The sequence below is a fragment of the Ctenopharyngodon idella genome, chromosome 23 (assembly GCF_019924925.1).
Source record: "Ctenopharyngodon idella isolate HZGC_01 chromosome 23, HZGC01, whole genome shotgun sequence".
NCBI lineage: Eukaryota > Metazoa > Chordata > Actinopteri > Cypriniformes > Xenocyprididae > Ctenopharyngodon > Ctenopharyngodon idella.
In genome coordinates, this window is record NC_067242.1 from 5,712,210 (window position 1) to 5,735,154 (window position 22,945).

General features: G+C 43.6%; 2 protein-coding genes across 3 annotated transcripts in view; one reads left to right on the top strand and one right to left on the bottom strand.

Annotated features, from left to right (window-relative positions):
• LOC127505683 (NACHT, LRR and PYD domains-containing protein 12-like) overlaps positions 1–22,945 on the bottom strand; it is a 312,016-nt gene that overhangs the window by 103,231 nt on the left and 185,840 nt on the right. The window contains exons 13-15 of the mRNA XM_051881370.1: positions 17,279–17,449; positions 13,583–13,753; positions 2,914–3,084 (exon numbers count right to left, since the gene is read on the bottom strand). Of these exons, the coding sequence (XP_051737330.1) occupies positions 2,914–3,084; positions 13,583–13,753; positions 17,279–17,449 (513 nt within the window). The remainder of the gene's footprint in view (positions 1–2,913; positions 3,085–13,582; positions 13,754–17,278; positions 17,450–22,945) is intronic.
• LOC127505699 (protein adenylyltransferase SelO-like) overlaps positions 1–22,945 on the top strand; it is a 136,785-nt gene that overhangs the window by 69,936 nt on the left and 43,904 nt on the right. The window lies entirely within an intron of this gene.

The following is a 22,945-nucleotide window of genomic DNA, read 5'->3' on the forward strand; positions in this document are numbered from 1 at the left end:
TTGTGGACTTTATCTAAACAACTGTTATGTGAAATAGTTTATTAAGGACAGTACTAAATAAAAAATAACATGCAGTTTTCATGATCCTTCTTATTTTGTTAAAATGATTAACATTTTTGCAGATTCTGCAAGGGGTATGTAAACTTTTGAGCTCAACTGTATCTTGTTGATTAAAATAATGTAATTTTGTAATTTCATGTCACTTTCAGTGTATATTGGATGTTACACCATCAACACTGTAATCAAGCTAATCAATACCAAATCAATTTTCAGCACTTGTTTTCATGGGTCACAAATAGAAGAATTTTACATTATTCATCAGAGAGTTCAAGTCCTCTATTAGATCATTGTGGAAATCTGATGACATCTGTAATTCAAAAGATCAGACCCACAAAAAGATACAAACAAGAAACTGCTGTGAAGTCACACACATGACAGTGTGATCTCTGTGTGTCTCTGTGTCTTCAGTCTCTGTTGACTGTGTGACTGTGACGTCTCTGTAGCGGCTCCTTATTCACCATCAGCTGATCCTGAGGAAACTGGACTGACGTCTGAATACTGAGAGTCCTACAATAAAACACACAGACACACATATGGAGAATGAGACATTACTGCTGTCACATCACATCAGTAAGTCAAAGTGACGATATCACAGATCACTATCTCATCTCGTGCACACTGTGTGCAGCTGAATTCATATTGTACAGCATCGGCGACTGGGTAGAACTATTATTCCAACCAATAAAATACAGATTCATGTCTGTGGTTGTGAAGCAGTTTCATAGTCAGGTTAGAATTGACGTCAATGAAAACGAGGCTGTGAAGGACAGATTTAGTCTTTTCAATGGCAAGCGCTGTATAAAGGTCCTAGATCATGTAATTTACACAAATCACAACTGTTGTAAAGAAATACAATTGTAAAAGTACAACTTTTGACATCATCACAGGTTTTAGGTTAAATTATCATCTTCCAGGAACAATTGCATTCCTTTACTGATAAAGGACGAGCAAAATAAACTTATTGTCGCATCAAAACCAACCACATGTATACTAGATCCCATACCCACTAAACTAAGTGTTGCTCCCTGCAGCAGGAGAGTCTATTCTCAATATTATAAACTCCTTTTCTCTAGATCACATCCTGAGACACTTGAAGCTGGAAGTTATTAAACCTCTCATAAGGAAACCACAACTAGACCCTGATGAATTAGCAAACTATAGACTCATCTCAAATGTTCAGTTTATGTAAAAAAAAAAAAATATTAGAAAATTTTGTCTGTTCAATTATGCTCCTTTCTGCAGAAAAAAAATTGTATCTATGAAGAGTTTTCAGGCCCCATCATAACACAGAGATCAGAAATGACTTCTAGAATCTGACCAAGGCTGCATTTCACAGTTTAACTTGAACTTAGTGCTGCGTTTGACACTACAGATCATGATATTCTCTTACAAAAGTACATTTGTATTCAGCATCAGGCCTTAAGATGTTTTAGATGTAACCTGTCTGACTGCTGCCATTAAAAATTTAACAATAAAATGAAGCACTGTTACCCCATCCTCTACAGTTAAAGATCTGGGTGTAATATTAGAAAGTAGCTTGTATTTTGAAAATCATATTTCACATGTTACCAAAACAGCATTCTTCCACCTCAGAAACATTGAGTTATAAAACATGTGACTTGTTTCTGATGCAGAGAAGTTGGTTCATGCATTCATGACCTCAAGGCTAGATTATGTTTATGTACTGCTAGATGATTGTCCAACAAGCTACAGTTAGTCCAAAATGCAGCTGCTAGAGTTCTTACCAGGTCACACAGTCACCTCTGGCTTCTTGATTTTAATATCTGAAACGTGCATTTTCTATAAAGTTTGAAATGATGTTTTGTTAAAAGTGCTATACATATAATTGTGAATTGAATAATAGAAAAATTCGAACATGGTCTCCATTGCTGATAGATTAATAATAATAGTAAATATTAAACAACTCTCACTTTGTGACTTACACACAGAGACACTGTAAGAGATGAAAATATTCATATATTCATAGATCAGTCACATCACACAAGGAGGCCTGTTACAAAAATTTTAAAAACACCAGGCTAACTTCTATTTATTTCTATTATAGTTGTTAAATATATATATAAAAATCTACTTACAGTTGTGATCTAATGTCTCCAGTTTATAATGTGGATCATTCTTTAGATCAGAGAGAAGCTTCACATCTGAATCTCCTAGTTTATTCCCAGACAGATTCAGTTCTATCGTGTGTGAGGGGTTTGATCTCAGAGCTGAAGCCAGAGCAGCACAACCTTCATCTGTGACTCCACAATCCTCCAACCTGTAGAGAACAATGACGCTGTGTAAACTGTGTGTAAATGACCAGTTTATTAAAGATTGCAATAATGTGTGATGCGATTTAAATCTAGTGATAAGCAATGCCAGATAAGTTCACACTACACTGTTTTATAAAGGACTGTTTATGCCAGTTTTACATGAACTTGAGGTGAAACAGTTAAAAAACAATGGATAACACTAATAACTGCACGCTATGAAGCATAAGTTAAGCATTAGAAAATAGTTAATTCATCATTTATAAGAAGTTTATAAATACAGCTATAAAATTAATTAACTGAATATTTATTTAATGTATAAGTATCACTTGTAATTTATTGTTTAACCGAGTGTCTATGAATCACACAGAAAACTACTGGTTTTGGTTTTCTTGGTCAAACTATATTTTTACATAAAATGAGCTGTTAATAAAATATATTCAATTTTCTCTTATTTGTGTGGATGTAGTGTGAAAAAATTGATCATTGAGTTAAAAAGTTAAAAACTATTACATTACTAATAAAGAATATGTTTACAAGGACAAATATTTATGTGATTATGTGATCAGAGTGATGATCTTACGCCAGTGTCTCCAGTTTACAGCGAGGATCCTCCAGTACAGCAGAGAGCAGATGAACTGAATCTCCTAGTTTATTCTTAGACAGATTCAGTCGTCTCAGGTGTGAGGGGTTTGATCTCAGAGCTGAAGCCAGAGCAGCACAACCTTCATCTGTGACTCCACAATCACTCAACCTGTAGAGAACAATGACACACTCTTCACTCTCTCAGTTCAGACCAACAGGTTCAAGTCACAATTCTACAGACTATTAAATATGTCTAAATTTCTATTAGAGATTTATCACAGTCATAAAAAATCATAAAGAAATTAAAAAAGATTTTCAACACCTGTGCTTCAAAAATCAGTTTATAATGGAAGTTTAATCATAAGAGAGACACAGAGGAAAGATGATCTTCATTTGTTGTTTGTGATTATTGTATGATCCACTGATGGGGCAGAATGAGGGGTGACAACTAGGCTATAAGTGAAGATCATGGTAACACACTAGTAATGACTCAAGTATTCACAAATCCTTCAGAAGGAATTACTAATTATTTGGATCAGTATTTCTAAAGTGAAAAACACAATAACTCTCTAATAATGACTGAAATCATTGTAAGCTTTTGAGGTTTTTGTGAGGTTTTGGATAGTAATTCCTTCTGACAGATTTAGCAACACTATTAAGTCATTATTAGTGGGTTACCATGATCTTCACTTTAGAATTAATTACACATTATGAATTATTCACATTAATAATGAGCTATATAGTATAGGGATGTGCCCGAAGCCGAATACCTTATCCGGAAAGGCACGAATAACAGCTTAAAAACGAATAATGAATAATTCTGCTGAATAATATTCAGCTGAGGCTGACACTGTCACTCCTCGTGTTTGCTGGATAACAGGTGAGCCAGAGGAAAGCACGATATTATACATAAACCTCTAAAATCACTACGCAATATGTGAAGTGAATGAGTGTAAACACTATGAATGAAATGAGCACAAATCAAATATCCTTGTTGCTTTTGCCTCTTCGTGTCTCTCAGAAATCAGAGCTTGGCAAGAGTAAATCAACTAAAACACTACATCATACACATTCTACTATTTAATGTGTATATTTAAATTATATAAACCTTGTATGAAATGATACACAAATGAATGGAATAAGCACAGCAAGATCACAAATCAAACAGCCGCGAGTCTCTCAGAAACCAAACCAGCTCTCTGTCAAGAGTATCTTAATAATCACCTAAGATACACATACATTTTCTACTTGATATGTCTATTTAAATGTTTTAAACTTTGTATGACATGATAGGCTACATAATGCTCTGTCTCACTCTCTCTCGGAGACTGCATTTGCAGGTATATTCAGTATAATTTGTTCAGATTTGCATGCATAGTAAAAGTTTTGTTTCATTATTACAGCATATACTTTTTTTCTTTATTTACATCGAAAGAATGGAAGTGAAATGTGACAACATGCCCCGTAGGTGGGGCACATTGTAACATGACCATATGACATCTTAAAATGTTATCTGATCTAATGAAAAAAATATGCAAGACAAAGTAAAACATTCTGGCAATATAAATACAATTATGAACTTTTTTCATATAAAAATGTGTTTTTTTAAATAATTAAAAATAAATTAATTTTGGAGTTTGACAATTACCGCACACAAAACCATACAGCATAATTTAAAACAATGAAACTGATGCATAAACACATTCAGACATTCTCTGAAATTCAGAAATCTTTGGAAATTATTACTGAGCATTTATTTAACAATAGCAAAACCAAAAAAATAGAACATTTCTTAAGTTAATTTTTCTTTCAAAAAATTCTCAAAATATTGTAAAAAATTGTTTTTAAAAATTGTAAATAGGTTAACAGTAAGTTCCCGTATTATATACAGGGAAAAACTGAAAAAGCTCTTACCAGACATTTTATGTGATTTTCACAGTAAAATGTTGTAAATTTTTACAATTTTTAGAAGTAAAAAAGACAAAATCAATGTATAATTTACAGTCAAAAACTGTAAACTGATATTCCCACAAAAAAGTAACACTCCACATTTGAAAGTATTTTGTTTAAATAATCATGTTTCTTAATAGTTTTGTTATCAGTTATGTACATTAGGGTTTATGTTACAGCTTCTGTTGTTTAATGAACGTTTATTGCATTATGTAAGTGTTGTGGGTTACCATGATGGTGTTTTGCATTTGCGTGAATGACTCTGTGCACCTTTTTTATATTAATTTACTTCAGCTCTTGGAATATGGAATAATAATAAAATAATTATTTATACAGTTATTTCCTTATTTATGTTTTTCCACACATTTATTCATTTTTTATTTATTTATTCATTCATTTCGATTTTTATTTATTTCCACTTTTATTTTTTTTATTTATGTAGCCTATAGGCACGCGGCAGCCGCGCTCATAATGTAAGCAACGCGCATGCAGTGCGTTTTCCAGGCGCATCGAGATGAAAAATCGTCTCGGTTACGTATGTAACCCTCGTTCCCTGAAGGAGGGAACGGAGATGTACGTCAGTAGTGACCGACGAATTGGGATATCGCTAGAGAGCCCTATCAGCTTCGAGTGAACTACAACAGGCCAATGGAGTTGGCGTGCGATATTTGCATAATGCGCACCGCCCCCGCCAGGTGGTATAAATAGGGGAGCAGATGCAATCGCACTCTGTTTTTCGCTGAGGAGACAATCTAGTCCGCACTACAGCGAGGGTACAGCAACTGTGGCGACGGGACGTACGTCTCCGTTCCCTCCTTCAGGGAACGAGGGTTACATACGTAACCGAGACGCCCTGGGACTCATACGCCAGGGCGATGGCGTCCACTATCCAGTGGGCCATCCTCTGCTTGGAGACAGCCTTTCCCTTCTGCTGGCCTCCGTAACAGACAAAGAGCTGATCTGAGGTCCTGAAGCTTCGCGTTCTGTCCACGTACAGGCGCAGAGCGCGGACGGGACAGAGCAAAGCTAGGGCTGGGTCTGCCTCCTCCGAAGGCAGCGCTTGCAGGTTCACTACCTGATCTCGAAAGGGAGTGGTAGGAACCTTGGGCACATATCCAGGCCGGGGTCTCAGGATAACGTGAGAGTCACCGGGCCCGAATTCCAGGCATGATTCGTCAACCGAAAATGCGTGCAGGTCCCCTACCCTCTTGAGCGAGGCCAATGCAACCAGGAGGACGGTCTTTAGGGACAGTACTTTTAACTCGACTGATTGCAAAGGCTCGAAGGGACGACCCCGGAGAGATGTAAGAACCAGGGTCAGATCCCAAGAGGGTACAGAAGGGGGGCCGAGGAGGATTCAGTCTCTTCGCCCCCCTCTGGTTGAGAGGAACACCATTCGACGAATAGGTTCCACTTCAGCGCATAGAGGTTCCTCGTAGAAGGAGCTCTAGCGGAAGTGATGGTGTCTGCGACCGCTTGCGGGAGATCACTCAGAACCTCCACGTCCCGTCCAGGGACCACACATGGAGTTTCCACAGGTCGGGACGCGGGTGCCAGAGGGTGCCCCGTCTCTGAGTCAGGAGGTCCTTCCTCAGAGGAATGGGCCAGGGAGGTGCTGTCGCGAGGAGCGTGAGGTCCGAGAACCAGGTCCGAGTGGGCCAGTATGGAGCCACTAACAAGACCTGCTCCTCGTCCTCCCTGACTTTGCACAGGAGCTGTGCGAGAAGGCTCACTGGGGGAAACGCATATTTGCGTAGGCCCCGGGGCCAGCTGATTGCCAGGGCATCGGTGCCGAGCGTGCCGCCGGTCAGGGAATAGAACAACTGGCAGTGGGCAGTCTCCGGGGAGGCGAACAGATCTATCTGTGCCTCGCCAAAGCGCTGCCAGATCAGCTGGACCACCTGGGGATGGAGTCTCCATTCGCCCGGAAGCGGAGGCTGTGTGGACCACAGCATGCCTGGACACTTGTTCGAGGGGAACTCCAGCCCGCAGGAACGAAGGGTCCTACCACTTGTTGAGAGTGCGATGGCAATTCGGTGTCACGGGGACACGGAACGTACTGCGCTGCCACGCCCATCTCGGGACCCGGCCGCGGAGCCAGTGTTGAAGCGGCCTCATATGAAGCAATCCGAGCGGCGTGACTGCGGCTGTGGATGCCATATGCCCCAGGAGCCTCTGAAAGAGTTTCAGTGGGGCCGCTGTCCTGCGCTTAAGCATACTCAGGCAGGTCAACACTGACGGGCGACCGAATCCAGTTCCATACCGAGATAAGAGATCCTCTGCCCAGGGGAGAGTTTGCTCTTGTCCCAGTTGACCCGAAGACCCAACCGACTGAGGTGAGCTAACACCATGTCCCTGTGTTCGCACAACTGCTCCCGCGAGCTGGCCAGGATGAGCCAGTCGTCGAGGTAGTTGAGGATGCGAACGCCCTGTTCCTTGAGAGGAACAATGGCCGCCTCCGCAACCTTCGTGAAGACGCGGGGCGACAGGGCCAGCCCGAAGGGTAGGACTTTGTACTGATATGCCCGACCCTCGAACGCAAACCGTAGGAAGGGTCTGTGACGAGGTCAGGTCGATCGCTGCGAACCAATCCTGGGGATGGACGCATTCGAAAATGCGCTTCTGCGTAAGCATCTTGAATGGCAGCCTGTGAAGGGACCGGTTCAGGACACGCAGATCCAGGATTGGCCGTAGCCCACCGCCCTTCTTTGGTACAATGAAGTAGGGGCTGTAGAACCCTGACTTCATATCGGCTGGAGGGACCGGCTCGATTGCATCCTTCGCCAGGAGGACAGCAATCTCCGCCCGGAGAACAGGTGCATTGTCCAGGGACACCTGAGTGTAGTGGACACCCCTGAAGACCGAGGGATGCCGGGCGAACTGAATCGCATAGCCGAGTCTGATAGTGCGAATGAGCCAGCGGGACGGGCTGGGGAGCGCTATCCAGGCTTCCAGACACCGAGCCAGCGGGACCAAAGGCACCACAGACGCACCGGGGGTGGGGCAGCGAAGCAGAGTGCTGGAACCCGACTCGGACGGCGCAGCGGCCCGAAGTGGGGTCAGACTCTGCGAGGTGACAGTGTGAATGGGAGACGGCTGGGGGGCGGCCTCGACCATCACACTGGGACCTGCTGGCGAAGTGAGAGTGGGCTGCGAGTGGCAAGGCGGAGCCTCGCGCGCTGACAGCCACAGTCTCTTGTGACCTGGAGGATTGGGAAACTGCTCTTTTTGTGATGAAGTGGGTACCGCTGGACTCCGGAGAGCCAGCGGCGGGACAGACAATTTCACAAATTCCCCCCGGCCCTCCTCCAGGGGTGGGAGAGACGATGGAGTCCTCTCCCGAAGAGCAGGAACCTTCCCCTCCAGGTCGCCCGTCTCAGGGTCGCGTCTTTCTCGACCTCTTGCCACCTGGCTTGGCCTGAGCGGGCTGGGCGCCGCGTCCGCGACCGGCACCCTGCTGTTTGGCTGGTGTTGGCTGCTGCTTCGCCAACTTAGCAGGGGCGGAGGACGACGCAGGCGGGCGCCCTCGGCGACAAGCGGGCTGAGGCTGTGCGGCCGGCGGCGGGGTGGAGGCAGCAGCGGACCACCGGGGCAGGACGTGTTTAATAGCCTCAGCCTGCTTCTGGGCGGCAGAGAACTGCTGGGCGAAGCTCTCTACCGCGTCGCCGAAAAGGCCGACCTGTGATATGGGGGAGTCCAGGAACCGATATTTGTCGGTATCCCTCATATCAGCAAGAGTCAGCCACAGGTGGCATTGCTGGACCACAAGCGTGGCCATCGCCTGACCAACAGAACGTGCCGTCACCTTAGTCGCCCGGAGGGCGAGGTCCGTGGCGGCACGCAGCTCCCCGAGCAGCTGCTGGTCAAGACCTCCCTGGGGCATTTCCATCAACGCTTTTGCTTGATGAACTTGCAAAAGGGCCATGGCATGCAAGGTGGAGGCAGCCTGTCCGCAGGCTCTGTAAGCTTTCTCCGTCAAGCCTGACGAGAATTTACAGGCCTGGAATGGGAGACGCGGCTCACCGCGCCAGCCAGAGGCCGTTGGACACAGTTGCATCGCAACAGACCTCTCGACTGGGGGAATCCGCGTATATCCCCTAGCCTCCCCGCCATCCAGGTTGGTGAAGGCGGACGAGGGACCAGGTCTCGCACGAACGCTATAGGGCGTCCGCCAGGACCTGGTCACCTCATCGTGCACCTCCGGGAAGAATGCCATCGGGGCGGGGCGCTGGGGACCAGCACGGGCCACCCCAAGGTACCAGTCATCGAGCCGAGAAGGTTCGGGACACGGTGGAGGGTTCCAGACGAGCCCGACCTTCTCGGCAGCCCGGGAAAGCACAGCCGTCAACTCAGGATCAGGCTCGGACAACGCTACGGTCCCGGAGGGAGGTAACGCAGCCGAGTCCTCACGCAGCCGAGAACTCCCGAGGACTCTTGCTCACCTTCCGATGCCGCGATCGACATGCAGTCATCCGCCGGTGCTCCGAAAGAAACGGCTGGTCGCTCCGTAGAGGGACCAGCACGCTCAGTCGGCAACACCACCGGTTGCAGTGAGGTAGAGGGGACAGGGGCCCGCGGAGCGGCGCTCGGCGGGGAAGCCCTGACCGTGATCCTCAGATCACCCTGCCTATACGCCGGCGCACCGTCACGCCGGCCGAAGCCAGAGAAAACGGCGGCACGGGGCATAGGGGAGGGGACCCCCGCTCCCTGAGAACCAAGGAACGAGAGTCTCGATCTCAACACTGCAATAGTCATGTTCCCACAGTGAGAACATGAACTATCCACAAAGGCTGCTTCAGCGTGCTGAACGCCCAGGCACGTGATGCAGCGATTGTGGCCGTCAGCGGGGACCAAAGAACGACCGCATCCAGTAACGTACAGACGAAATGACATCTTGAAAAAGACGCAGGGTTCGTCTGTGAAGCTCTTTTAGGAGGGGAAAAATTCAGCTCTCTCGTGCTGAAGCACACAGGGAGTGTCACGATGTGTTCGGGTACACCACTCCCCGAACACAACGGAGGAACCGGCCCAAATCGCAACAGACACAATGCTGGGAAATGGAAATTGTGTGCTGTCAAAACAGCAGTTGAGAGCTTTAAGCTCAGGCTCCTCGGGAAGCTCGCGACCTTGCTGAAGTGCCGTCACACCAACACAAGAAGAAGTAATTTTCCTTTTTTTTCCTTAGCTTGAAGAATTCACTGGAGTCTGAAAGCTGGAACATACTAGATGGCTCTGAAGCGAAAGACAGAGTGCGATTGCATCTGCTCCCCTATTTATACCACCTGGCGGGGGCGGTGCGCATTATGCAAATATCGCACGCCAACTCCATTGGCCTGTTGTAGTTCACTCGAAGCTGATAGGGCTCTCTAGCGATATCCCAATTCGTCGGTCACTGTTGACGTACGTCGAACGTGACTGACTGAAAGGGAATCTCAACTTTTCAGAATGCCGCAAACGCACCGCAGGTCATGTGACAAGAACGCCACGGAGGGACGGTCCATCATTTTTTCCCCCTCCCAAATTAACAGTTGAAAAACATGGGATGATGCGAATTATTCTGGTTTACTCTATTAATTATTCCTCCGCCGCTGGTTTACTCTATTCTTCCCCAGTTCACCGACTCACTTACTTTCATGTATTTCGGGAGAAGTGGATGAATTAGGGCTGGGTGATACAGCTAAAAAAATTATCACGATATAATGTTTCATATTGATCGGTATCGATAATTATTGAAAAAAATGTATTAGAAAAAAATGTTTGAATTTAACCAATGCATTTTTAATTAAGGCAAACAACAAATATTTTTTTAAACAAAGCAAAATAAAATGTAAACAAATTGTTCTTATATTTTATATGAAGATTAAATAAATAAGTGTTAAAGAAACTTAGAGCTGCACAATTCTGGATAAATTGAGAAATACTGTTTGTTTCAAACCGAGATCACAATTCTGAATGACAACTAAATGAAATAACATGTAATTTACTAGAGGTTCTGACAAAATATGAATTACTGCAGTCTATTTTAAAATTTTAAATATATTTGAATTAATTATTTAAAAAAAAAACTGTTTGGATGTATGATTCAATGACATGCTCATAAATACTCGTTTCATTACTTGATGAATCAGTGTATTTGAAAGAATCTGTTGAATGAAGCTTCAACGTCAAATACATTTTTAACAGTCACTTGTCGCCACCTGGTGGTGAAACAATCGATAAATGCGTCATTTTCAGCGCGTTCAAGTTTCTTTCAAAAGCTGATTTGCTCTATTTTGGTCGATAACATAGACATTAGTATGGAAGCCCGTTTCCGCCACTAAATAAAAAAATAAAAAGAGTAATTGCGACTTTTTATCTCAGAATTCTGACTTTTTATCTTGCAATTGCGAGTTTATATCTTAGAATTCTGACTTTATATCACGCAATTGCGAGTTTATATCTCAGTATTCTGACTTTATATCACGCAATTGCGAGTTTATATCTCAGAATTCTGACTTTATATCACGCAATTGCGAGTTTATATCTCAGAATTCTGACTTTATATCACGCAATTGCGAGTTTATATCTCAGAATTCTGACTTTATATCACGCAATTGCGAGTTTATATCTCAGAATTCTGACTTTATATTACGCAATTCCGAGTTTATATCTCAGAATTCTGACTTTATATCACGCAATTGCGAGTTTATATCTCAGAATTCTGACTTTATATCACGCAATTGCGAGTTTATATCTCGCAGTTCTGACTTTATATCACGCAATTGCGAGTTTATATCTCAGAATTCTGACTTTATAACTCGCAATTGCGAGAAAAAAAGTCAGAATTCTGACTTTATATCACGCAATTGCGACTTTATATCTCAGAATTCCGACTTTATATCACGCAATTGCAACTTTATATCTCAGACTTCCGACTTTATATCACGCAATTGCGACTTTATATCTCAGAATTCCGACTTTATATCACGCAATTGCGACTTTATATCTCAGAATTCCGACTTTATATCACGCAATTGCGACTTTATATCTCAGAATTCCGACTTTATATCACGCAATTGCGAGTTTATATCTCAGAATTCTGACTTTATATCACGCAATTGCGAGTTTATATCTCAGAATTCTGACTTTATATCACGCAATTGCGACTTTATATCTCAGAATTCTGACTTTATATCACGCAATTGCGACTTTATATCTCAGAATTCTGACTTTATATCACGCAATTGCGACTTTATATCTCAGAATTCTGACTTTATATCACGCAATTGTGAGATAAAAAGTCAGAATTCTGAGATAAAAAGTCGCAATTACTCTTTTTTTTTTTTTTTTTGTGGCGGAAACAGGCTTCCATACATTAGTGTTTTATCTGAACGATAAACTTTTATCTCAGTACTTCTGTGATAACCTGAATATTTGTAGCACAGAAATAATGATACTGTGTGATTGAAAGCACTGTTTGTGCAGTTGTTAATACCGACATGACAACTGCTCTCTCAAGACGAACTTTGAAGTTAATCAACTGTAAGACGTAAGGAAACCATTAAACTGCCACACTGACGAGCTGACATGTGCTTTTTTATTCACATTCTCCTCGTCACCGGCAGGTACAGCATTAATTTTCATGTGTTTGTGTGTTCTGATCTCATGTGGCGATTGCGCATCTGAACTCCACAGCAACTTGTTTGCGTGTCACTAGTAGCGCGTCTGTTTGTGATCCAGGGTCGGAGCGAGCTTGAGAGTTGTTCATGCAACCGAACTTCATGTCTGTTTACATTTTAACGCATTTAAGTTAAACTATATTGAGAGTTATATCGAACATTTTTTCTATCGTTATCGATTAAGACATACCGTCGATAAATATCGATACCGTTTTATCGCCCAGGCCTAGGATGAATTCACATGTTGTAAATCCAACAGATCCGATTCTCTGTACGGCGCAAACTAACATGGCGGCGCCCATCGCTCATTTAGCTCAACTATCGCGATCGTTATAAAGGTGTTTAAACTGCAAAACACATCCACTTGCACATATTTGACAATCGGAATTTCAGATATTTCATGCTATAGTGAACAAATGTGTGAATATTATGAATAAAAAAGGAAAAATGAAATAAAAGCAGACCATCAGTCATACAGCGCTGCAGTGTGTTACCTGACAATCAATGACGCGTCACCATGGAAACAATAAAGTGATAAGTTCTAAATAACGGTCGCCTTGAAGAACTCAGGCTGGGGGCTCAGCAAAATATTTTAAACTTAATTCATGTGGAACTGATGTACATTAAATCATGTAAATCCAACACACTTTTTTTCAGTGCATTGTTTTCTCTTTTTTTTTCAAAAATAATTCTTTTTTCAAATAATAATCACTTCTAATTTTTTGTTTAACTGAGTGTCTATTAATCAAACATAAAACTACTGGTTTTGGTTTTCCCAGGTCAAACTCTCTCTCTCTCTCTCTCTATATATATACATATATTATACAGAAAATGAGCTGTTAATAAAATATATTAAATTTTCTCTCATTTGTGTGGATGTAGTGTGATGGTTTGTTTGGACTCCTTCAACAGACACGAAAAAAGGAAGAATTTAACAAGCAAATCTGGTGATCATTGAGTTGAAAAGTTAAAAATTACATTACTAATAAAGAATATGTTTACCAAGGACAAATATATTATATTGGGTATATATTGTGATTATCAGAGTGATGATCTTACCACAATATCTCCAGTTTACAGTGAGGATCCTCCAGTACAGCAGAGAGCAGATGAACTGAATCTCCTAGTTTATTCCCAGACAGATTCAGATATCTCAGGTGTGAGGGGTTTGATCTCAGAGCTGAAGCCAGAGCAGCACAACCTTCATCTGTGACTCCACAATCCCACAACCTGTAGAGAACAATGACACACTCTTCAATCTTTCAGTTCAGATCAACAGATACAAGTCACAATTCTACAGACTATTAAATATGTCAAAATTTCCATTGGAGATTTATCACAGTCATAAAAAATAATAAAGAAATTAAAAAAGCTTTCAACACCTGTGAGTAAATGATGACAGCCTTTTCATGTTTATGTTAACTATCCCTTTAAATATGATCTAAATTAAGAATTATGACAACACTGTTGCTGACAATAAATGTACCATGAGGTCCTACTGGACATACAGTGAGTGTTTCTGTCTTCTGCAGTAACACTTTATAATGTTCCGTCATTAATGATTAACTACACAGGAGCAAATGAGTAACACATTATTAACACTCTAATAATTACTATTAACTAACAAGAAACTCTGATTAATGAATTAGTAAGTAATAGCGCTCAGTTGAAGATGGTAGTTCACTATTAGCTAATCAATAACTACTATTTTTTTCATACCTTCCAGAGAACTACTAAGAACTACTATATACAGGTTAATAATTAATGTGAATAATGCATAATATATAATTAATTCTAAAGTGAAGATCATGGTAACACACTAGTAATGACTCAAGTATTTGCAAATCCTTCAGAAGGAATTACTAATTATTTGGATCAGTATTTCTAAAGTGAAAAACACAATAACTCTCTAATAATGACTGAAATCATTGTAAGCTTTTGAGGTTTTTGTGAGGTTTTGGATAGTAATTCCTTCTGACAGATTTAGCAACACTATTAAGTCATTATTAGTGGGTTACCATGATCTTCACTTTAGAATTAATTACACATTATGAATTATTCACATTAATAATGAGCTATATAGTATAGGGATGTGCCCGAAGCTGAATACCTTATCCGGAAAGGCACGAATAACAGCTTAAAAATGAATAATGAATAATTCTGCTGAATAATATTCAGTTGAGGCTGACACAGTCACTCCTCGTGTTTGCTGGATAACAGTTGAGCCAGAGGAAAGCACGATATTATACATAAACCTCTACAATCACTATGCCAAACCAGCTCTCTGTCAAGAGTAGCCTAATAATCAACTAACATACAAATATATTTTCTACTTCATATTTAAATGTTTTAAACGTTGTATGATATGATAGGTTACATAATTCTCTGTCTTACTCTCTCTCTCTGGCATTTATGCAGGTATATTCATTATAATTTGTTCAGATTTGCATTTGTATGCATAGTAAAAGTTTTTTTTTTTCTTTTCATGTACTTTTCTTTTCTTTTCTTTTCTTTTCTTTTCTTTCAACTTCCATGTTCTCTAATCGGCCATTTATAAAGTCAGACTATATATTTCTCTTATTTAACATTTATTAACATTTTAATATTACTGTTTTAGTTAGACTTTTTTAATCACGAAGCACAACCGCATTACACCTCAAAGCATTGCCTATTCGAGGCTATCAGCTCCGACAGCTAGAAGATATTTAAATAAATGTTACAATCATAATAAAAATATTATTTTATCAATTATACAGGTATATTTGTTCAGTGATTACAACGAAGAAAACAGATAGGCTGTAAAACCATAGACATAACGGTCTTCTCAAGTAATTGTACGAACTTCCGGGTAAAGTCCCACTCACTTCCGGTTTTATCCGAATACAGATACAAATAATTTTGAGATTGTTACAGATACAGATATTGGTTCCGCTGCACACCTCTAATATAGGGGAGAGCGGGGCACACTTTTTGGCTTTCTCATTTTGTGTAAATCCAGTTGGGGTTCAGAAAATTTATTTTTTCCACAATAATTTCACATGTCTAGTACAAAAATTTGTGGTTTTGTTTCATTATTACAGCATATACTTTTTTTTTTTTTATTATTTACCTCAAAAGAAGGGAAGTGAAATGTGACAACATGCCCCGTAGGTGGGGCACATTGTAACATGACCATATGACATCTTAAAATGTAATCTGATCTAATGAAAAAAATATGCAAGACAAAGTAAAATACTCTGGCAATATAAATACAATTATTAACTGTTTACAGTCTTTATTCACCTGTTTCTCATGGTTTCTTAATAGAATTCATAAATGTTATTAATATGAAAAACATCACTAATGTCAGAGAACAGTGTAGTTCTAATAGTGGGGCACAAAACGCAGTGTTAGAACGAGCCTCATCTGAGCAACTGGGATTTAAACCCGGTTAGTGTCTTCTGCTGGTTAGATAAGCATTAAAGAAATATCTAAACCGCTGAATAACAGATTGGAGATTAAAATAGCAGATTTGTCTCATTTTAAAAAAACTTCTCTATAGTTTTGCTATGACAGCTAGTAAACACAGTAAGTTTGTCTTGCTGGCAGGTGTGAAATCTTTTAAACCATGTGTGTTACAACTATCCCTGTGTTAGTTTGTGCCCCGCGCTCCCCTAGTAGTTCTTATAGTATTCCTCTGGGAGGTATGAAAAAAAATAGTAGTTGATTAGATAATGGTGAAATACCACATTCGACTGAGCGCTATTACTGACTAATTTGTTAATCAGAGTTTTTTGTTAGTTATAATAGTTAATAGAATGATAATAGTGTGTTACTTATTAGTTTCTGTGTAATTATTCATTAATGAACAGTATTATAAAGCGTTACCCCTTCTGCCTCTCTGTTTTGCTCTTCTTCTTCATCACTTTCTTCTTCCAGTATTTCCTTCTCTCCCTCACTGTTCATTTCTGTACCTTCATTGTATAATTATCTCCTGCCTCTGCTCTTCGCTCCTGTTCTCCTGCTTCATCTGCATCTTGCTTTGATTTTTTAAAAGAAAAAAAAATAGCTGTCTATGTCTCCCTTTCTCTTCATTTGAGCCTTCTGTCTCAGAAAACAGTCACATAAAAACACATTAATGGTGACTATTGCATATACTTTATCAAAAAATAAGATTCATAATCTGTAGGGGAGAGTGAGGCACAAACTAATGCGGGATAGTTGAAACACACATGGTTTAAATACTTCCACACATGCTAGCATGATGAAACTTAGTGTATTTACTAGCTGCCAAATCGACAATATATAGGAAAAACATTACGTCAAAACTCAGAAATCTTTGGAAGATATTACTGAACATTTATTTAACAATAGCAAAAGCAAAACATAGCAAAACTTCTTGATTGGCATCCCTGATTTAGATTAACGTGATAGACACATGATTTACTGTATCTGCTTCTGTGCATCAAAATGATACATAATACTGAACTATTCGTTTGGTCACGTTTATTCTCTTCAGACTAAAATAATTTAATATAATGAATATGACAAAATATTGACTAAATTTAAAGGATATTTTTAAAGAAATGTGAAAATGAACACTGGTAACAGATCATGAGATCAGTCATTTGTGTACACCTGTCATTTCTGTGCTGAGATTTAGTGTTTACAGAAGATTTTACAGAACATTTTCTAATTTTAGTCCTAAAATTTACATCAAATGATTCATCTTACTGAGGACAAAGACACGTGTGACTATCAGAGTGATGATCTTACCACAGTGTCTTCAGTTTACAGTGAGGATCCTCCAGTACAGCAGAGAGCAGATGAACTGAATCTCCTAGTTTATTCACAGACAGATCCAGATATCTCAGGTGTGAGGGGTTTGATCTCAGAGCTGAAGCCAGAGCAGCACAACCTTCATCTGTGACTCCACAATCCCACAACCTGTAGAGAACAATGACACACTCTTCACTCTCTCAGTTCAGATCAACATGTACAAGTCACAATTCTACAGACTATTAAATATGTCTAAATTTCTATTAGAGATTTATCACAGTCATAAAAAATAAAGAAATTTAAAAAGCTTTTAACATGTGCTTCAAAAATCCCAGTTTATATTGGAAGTTTAATAATGAGAGAGACACAGAGGAAAGATGATCTTCATTTGTTGTTTGTTAATTATTGTATGATCCACTGATGTTGTGCTGAAGGCTCAAACAAAACGTCTCAGGTTACGGATGTAACCCTGGTTCCCTGAGTAGGGAACGAGACGCTGCGTATAACGCATTGGGAACCTTCTGCGTGTTTGCGTCATTGAAGCACTCATGTATCTAACCAATCGCGTAGCGAGACGTCAGAGGCGGGTGACGTCACGGACCAGGAAACTATAAAGCATACCCGGACGCAGAGATCGCTAGCTTCTGGGATAAGTCTGAAGCAAGCACTCGCAAGTATGCTGGGGGTACGGCAGGAGACGCAGCGTCTCGTTCCCTACTCAGGGAACCAGGGTTACATCCGTAACCTGAGACGTTCCCTTTCGTGGGAACTGTCGACGCTGCGTATAACGCATTGGGAACGCAATCCCAGCTGTGCCGTAACTTCAAGTACTTGCCAATGTTAGCTTGACAATACAGAAGACCCCGGAGTGGAGCCGACATCCAGGTTGTAAAACCTAATAAATGTGTGCTGGCATGACCATCCAGCTGCATCACATATATCATCAATGGAAATTCCAGACATCAAAGCTTTTGATGCCGCCATACCTCTAGTAGTATGGGCACGGACATTCAGTGGGGAAGGCTGTCCGGCCGCTTCGTATGCAAGTGAGATGGCCTCGACCACCCACTTGCTCATCCTCTGCTTCGATGCTGGGCCCCCTTTCTTAGGGGACCCATAACAGACAAACAGTTGATCTGATTTTCGCCACAGGGCAGCTCTGTGGACGTACGCATCTAAAGCCCTCACTGGGCAGAGCAGATTCAGCTTTTCCTGATCCGAATTCCCAAAGGGAGGAGGGTAAAAGGCCTGGAGCACAATAGGGCCTGGGACATTGGTGGGGACCTTCGGCACATAGCCAGGTCTAGCATGAAGGAATGCCTTCACCATTCCTGGGGCAAATTCCAGGTAAGATGGAGCAACTGAAAGTGCTTGTAAATCTCCTATCCTTTTCAGGGAAGTGATAGCGAGTAGGAAAATAGTTTTTAGAGTGAGGAATTTTTCTGGAACCTCCTCTAATGGTTCGAAGGGAGCCTCGGCTAACCCTTGCAGTACCACGGCCAAGTCCCAGGCCGGAACCCTTGTGCGCACTGGAGGCCTCAACCTCAGTGTACCACGGAGGAAGCGTGTGACGAGGGGGTCTCGTCCAACCGAGGAATCCCCCTCAAGAGGAGCATGATAGGCTGAGATAGCCGCAACATAGACTTTTAAGGTAGAAGGGGATAAGCCTTCTGAGAATTTTTCTTGAAGGAATCTTAGCACAAAGCTTATGGAAGAGTGGACAGGGTCCGTATCATTTTGTCTACACCAAGTAGAGAATAAATTCCATTTATAGGAATATAGCTTCCTCGTGGAGGGAGCTCTGGAGTTAAGGATGGTCTCCACAACCTCAGTTGGGAGACCAGCATCTATGAACCTGGCCCCCTCAGAGGCCAGGCCCATAGCTTCCACAGTTCTGGGCGAGGATGTATTATCGTGCCGCCCGCTTGCGACAGGAGATCCTGTCTGAGGGGAAGCTCCATTGGGGGGCCGTCTAGTAGGGACACTAAGTCCGAGAACCATATCCTGGTTGGCCAGAACGGGGCTACCAGTATCAGGCTGGCCCCCTCCTGGCGTACTTTCTCCAGAACCCCCGGGAGCAGAGCGAACGGGGGAAATGCGTACAGACGTAGCCTCGGCCACGTCTGTACCATGGCATCCAGACCCAAAGGTGCTGGATGTGTTAGGGAGTACCAGAGTGGACACTGGGTTGACTCTCCCGATGCAAATAGGTCGACTTCTGCTTGACCGAAATTTCTCCATATGAGGTCCACCACTTCCGGGTGGAGCTTCCACTCCCCGGGCCTTGGCCCCTGTCTCGACAGGGCGTCTGCTCCCACATTTTGATACCCCGGGATGTAAGCTGCCTTTAGCGAGAGCAGCTTCCCTAGGGACCACAGGAGGATCCGACGGGCCAAGTAATATAGTTGGCGAGACCGCAGACCCCCCTGATGGTTTATGTATGAGACCACCGACATGTTGTCCGTGCGGATCAACACATGGTGGTCTCTCAGGTCTGGGAGGAAGTGTTTCAGTGCTAGAAATACCGCCATCATCTCCAGCCGATTTATGTGCCAGGAGAGCTGATGGTCCTCCCATAGACCATGAGCTGAGCGACCACTCATGATCGCCCCCCAGCCCGTGAGGGAAGCATCTGTCATAAGCATTACACGACGACCAGAAGTCCCCAGCACAGGTCCCTGGGACAGGAACCAGGGATTTTTCCACATGGCCAGAGCACGAAGGCATCGCCGCGTGACTTTGATCATGCGAAAAGGATTTCCCCTCGGAGAAAACCCCCTGGTCTTGAGCCACCACTGTAAGGGTCTCATGTGCAGAAGGCCAAAAGGTATCACGTTGGACGCAGCTGCCATCAGACCCAACAATTTCTGAAACTGTTTTACAGTGAGTGACTGGCCTAATTTCACCCCTTTCACGGCTGCGAGAATGGAACTCACACGAGCGGGGGACAGATGCGCCCGCATCGTGGTGGAGTCCCAGACTACACCCAGATAATTGGCAGTCTGAGCCGGAACTAGCACACTCTTTTTGGCATTGAGCCTCAGCCCAAGCCTTTTCATGTGAGACAGGACAGCATCTCGATGCTGAGCTGCCAGTTGCTCTGATTGAGCTAGAATCAACCAATCGTTGATATAGTTTAGTACACGGATGCCCTGGAGTCTCAATGGAGCCAGGGCTGCATCCACGCACTTCGTGAATGTGCGGGGTGATAATGACAGGCCGAACGGAAGAACCCTGTACTGGTAGGCTTCGCCCCCGAAAGCAAACCTGAGGAACTTCCTGTGAGAAGGATGGATGGACACATGAAAGTACGCATCTTTCAGGTCTATCGCCACAAACCAGTCCTCGGACCTGATCTGTGGGATAATCTGTTTGAGTGTAAGCATCTTGAATTTTAGCTTTTGTATAGAGCGATTTAGCACACGTAAATCTATGATAGGACGTAGTCCCCCATCCTTCTTTGGAACGATGAAGTAGCGGCTGTAAAAACCTGACAGCTTGCTGGGAGGAGGAACCCTTTCTATAGCTCCTTTTTGCAAAAGTGTCACAACCTCTTGTTCCATCACCAGAGACTGCTCGGGGGTCACCACTGTGGGAAGGACCCCATTGAACCTGGGCGGGCGAGACCCGAACTGAATTCTGTAACCCTTCTCTATAATGAGCAGCACCCATTTCGATATATTCGGTAGAAGTTTCCATTCTGCCATAAAATCTACTAAGGGAACCAGTCTCTCGAGACTGGCCTCTGGTGTTTTTTGAGCACTTGGCTCGGCTCTCTGAAGCGGCGCACCGGCAACAGATAGCCAAATCAAGTGACGGCCGGCCCTCCTCGGAGGGTCGGCGGGGACCGCTGCGCCCTGACGCACACTGGATGGCAGGGTTAGCATAACGGTCCCCTGAGGGCGCCGAAGGGAAGCGGGTGCCAGATATTTTAACACCGGGCTCCCTCCGGAGGGGACCGCCCTCACTGGGTCCTGACCCACAGATGTCAGGACCGCTTCGAAGCCTTCTTGGCGATAATAACGGCCCGCAGGTCCGCTTTACCCCCAGAAGGCTTCTGCTGTGTGGACCGCCCCAACCCCCAGGTTTTCTGCGGAGGGGTACGAGTGGCCACACTAAACTTCTGTTGCGCTCTGTGGTGCGCAGAGGAGCTCATAGACGGCCGAGGCTGCTCCCGCTCAGCAGCCCCGGGGGGAATTTTTGAGCGGCGGGGGAGGAACCTCTGGAACGCCGCAGATTGTTTTTTAGTCTCCTGGAACCTGTCGACAACCGACGTTACAGCGTCGCCAAACAGGCCCGCAGGAGACAGCGGCGCGTCCATAAGGGCAGTTTTGTCTCTGTCCCTTATGTCCGAGAGGTTCAGCCACAAGTGCCTCTCCGTGGCCACCAAGGCTGCCATAGAGCGACCCACTGACTTGGCCGTCTCTTTGGTGGCACGGAGAGCCAGGTCTGTTGCTTTCCTGAGCTCCTGGATGCACTCAAACGTGGCCTCCCCGCTCTCATCGATTTCCCCCAGCAGGTCAGCTTGATATGCTTGCAGCAGCGACATCGTATGTAAGCACGCTGCTGCCTGGCCTGCTGCCGCATAAGCCTTGCCCACCAAGCCTGATGTTGTCTTTAGGGGCTTAGTGGGGCAGCGTCGGGGGTTTTTAGGGACGATGCAGATTCGGGCGAGAGATAGCCCACGAGCGTCTCTTCAACCCGAGGCATCGCCCCATAGCCATGCTGTTTCAGCCCCACTATATTACTATAGATCGATGTTTGGGGGCTGAACACTCTGTATTGAACTGGCCTTCTCCACGATCTCGACACCTCGGTGTGGAGATCGGGGAAGAAAGGCAAACCCCGACGCTGGGGTAGTGACCGGGCAGGGAGAAACCGTTCATCGAGCTTACTTTTCGGTTTCGTCTCAGCTCTCTCTGCTGGCCAGTCGATTTTTAACTTATCGACAGCCCTAGTCACTACCTCCAAGAGCTCCTCATACGCTGGGGAAGAGGATGGCGGTTCCTCCTCCCCAGCCTCGGCGCTCGCCGCATCAACCTCCTCGGAGGAAGAGAGGTGAAGCGCCGGTGTCTCTCTCCGGGGGGAAGAAACCGCAGCGCGTGCTTCCACCACCAGAGAAGAGACACTGGACCTGGCAGGTGAGGGACGAGATAAGGCTGGGCCCGTCTCCATCCCCTCTGCCAGCTCCATTTGTGAACCCCACGAATGGAGTCTGCGCTGTGCCTCAGCAGCAGCGGGACCCGATCCGCGGGGAACACCAGCCAAGGCACCCTCCTTATCAAAGAGTGCCCGGCATGATCTTAATACTCTGAGGGTGAGCTTATCGCAATGCACACAGACAGCCCCCTCGAGAGCTGCCTGTGCGTGCTCAACCCCCAGGCAAACAACACACATTTCATGTGTATCCCCCGGTGTCAGGTATCTATCGCAGGGATGTACACATTTAACAAAATGCTGCTGTTTTTCCGCCATTTTCCCCGTGTCTTTTTATATATATATATATATATATGGTGCTTGTGAAAACTCTTGTCCTCAGACAAAGAGATTTTAAACAGGCTACTTTCGTTGGTAGACAAACAACACCAAATAAGACACACAAGATAACATAGAGTGCTTGCTGAAGACAACAGAAGCTAGCGATCTCTGCGTCCGGGTATGCTT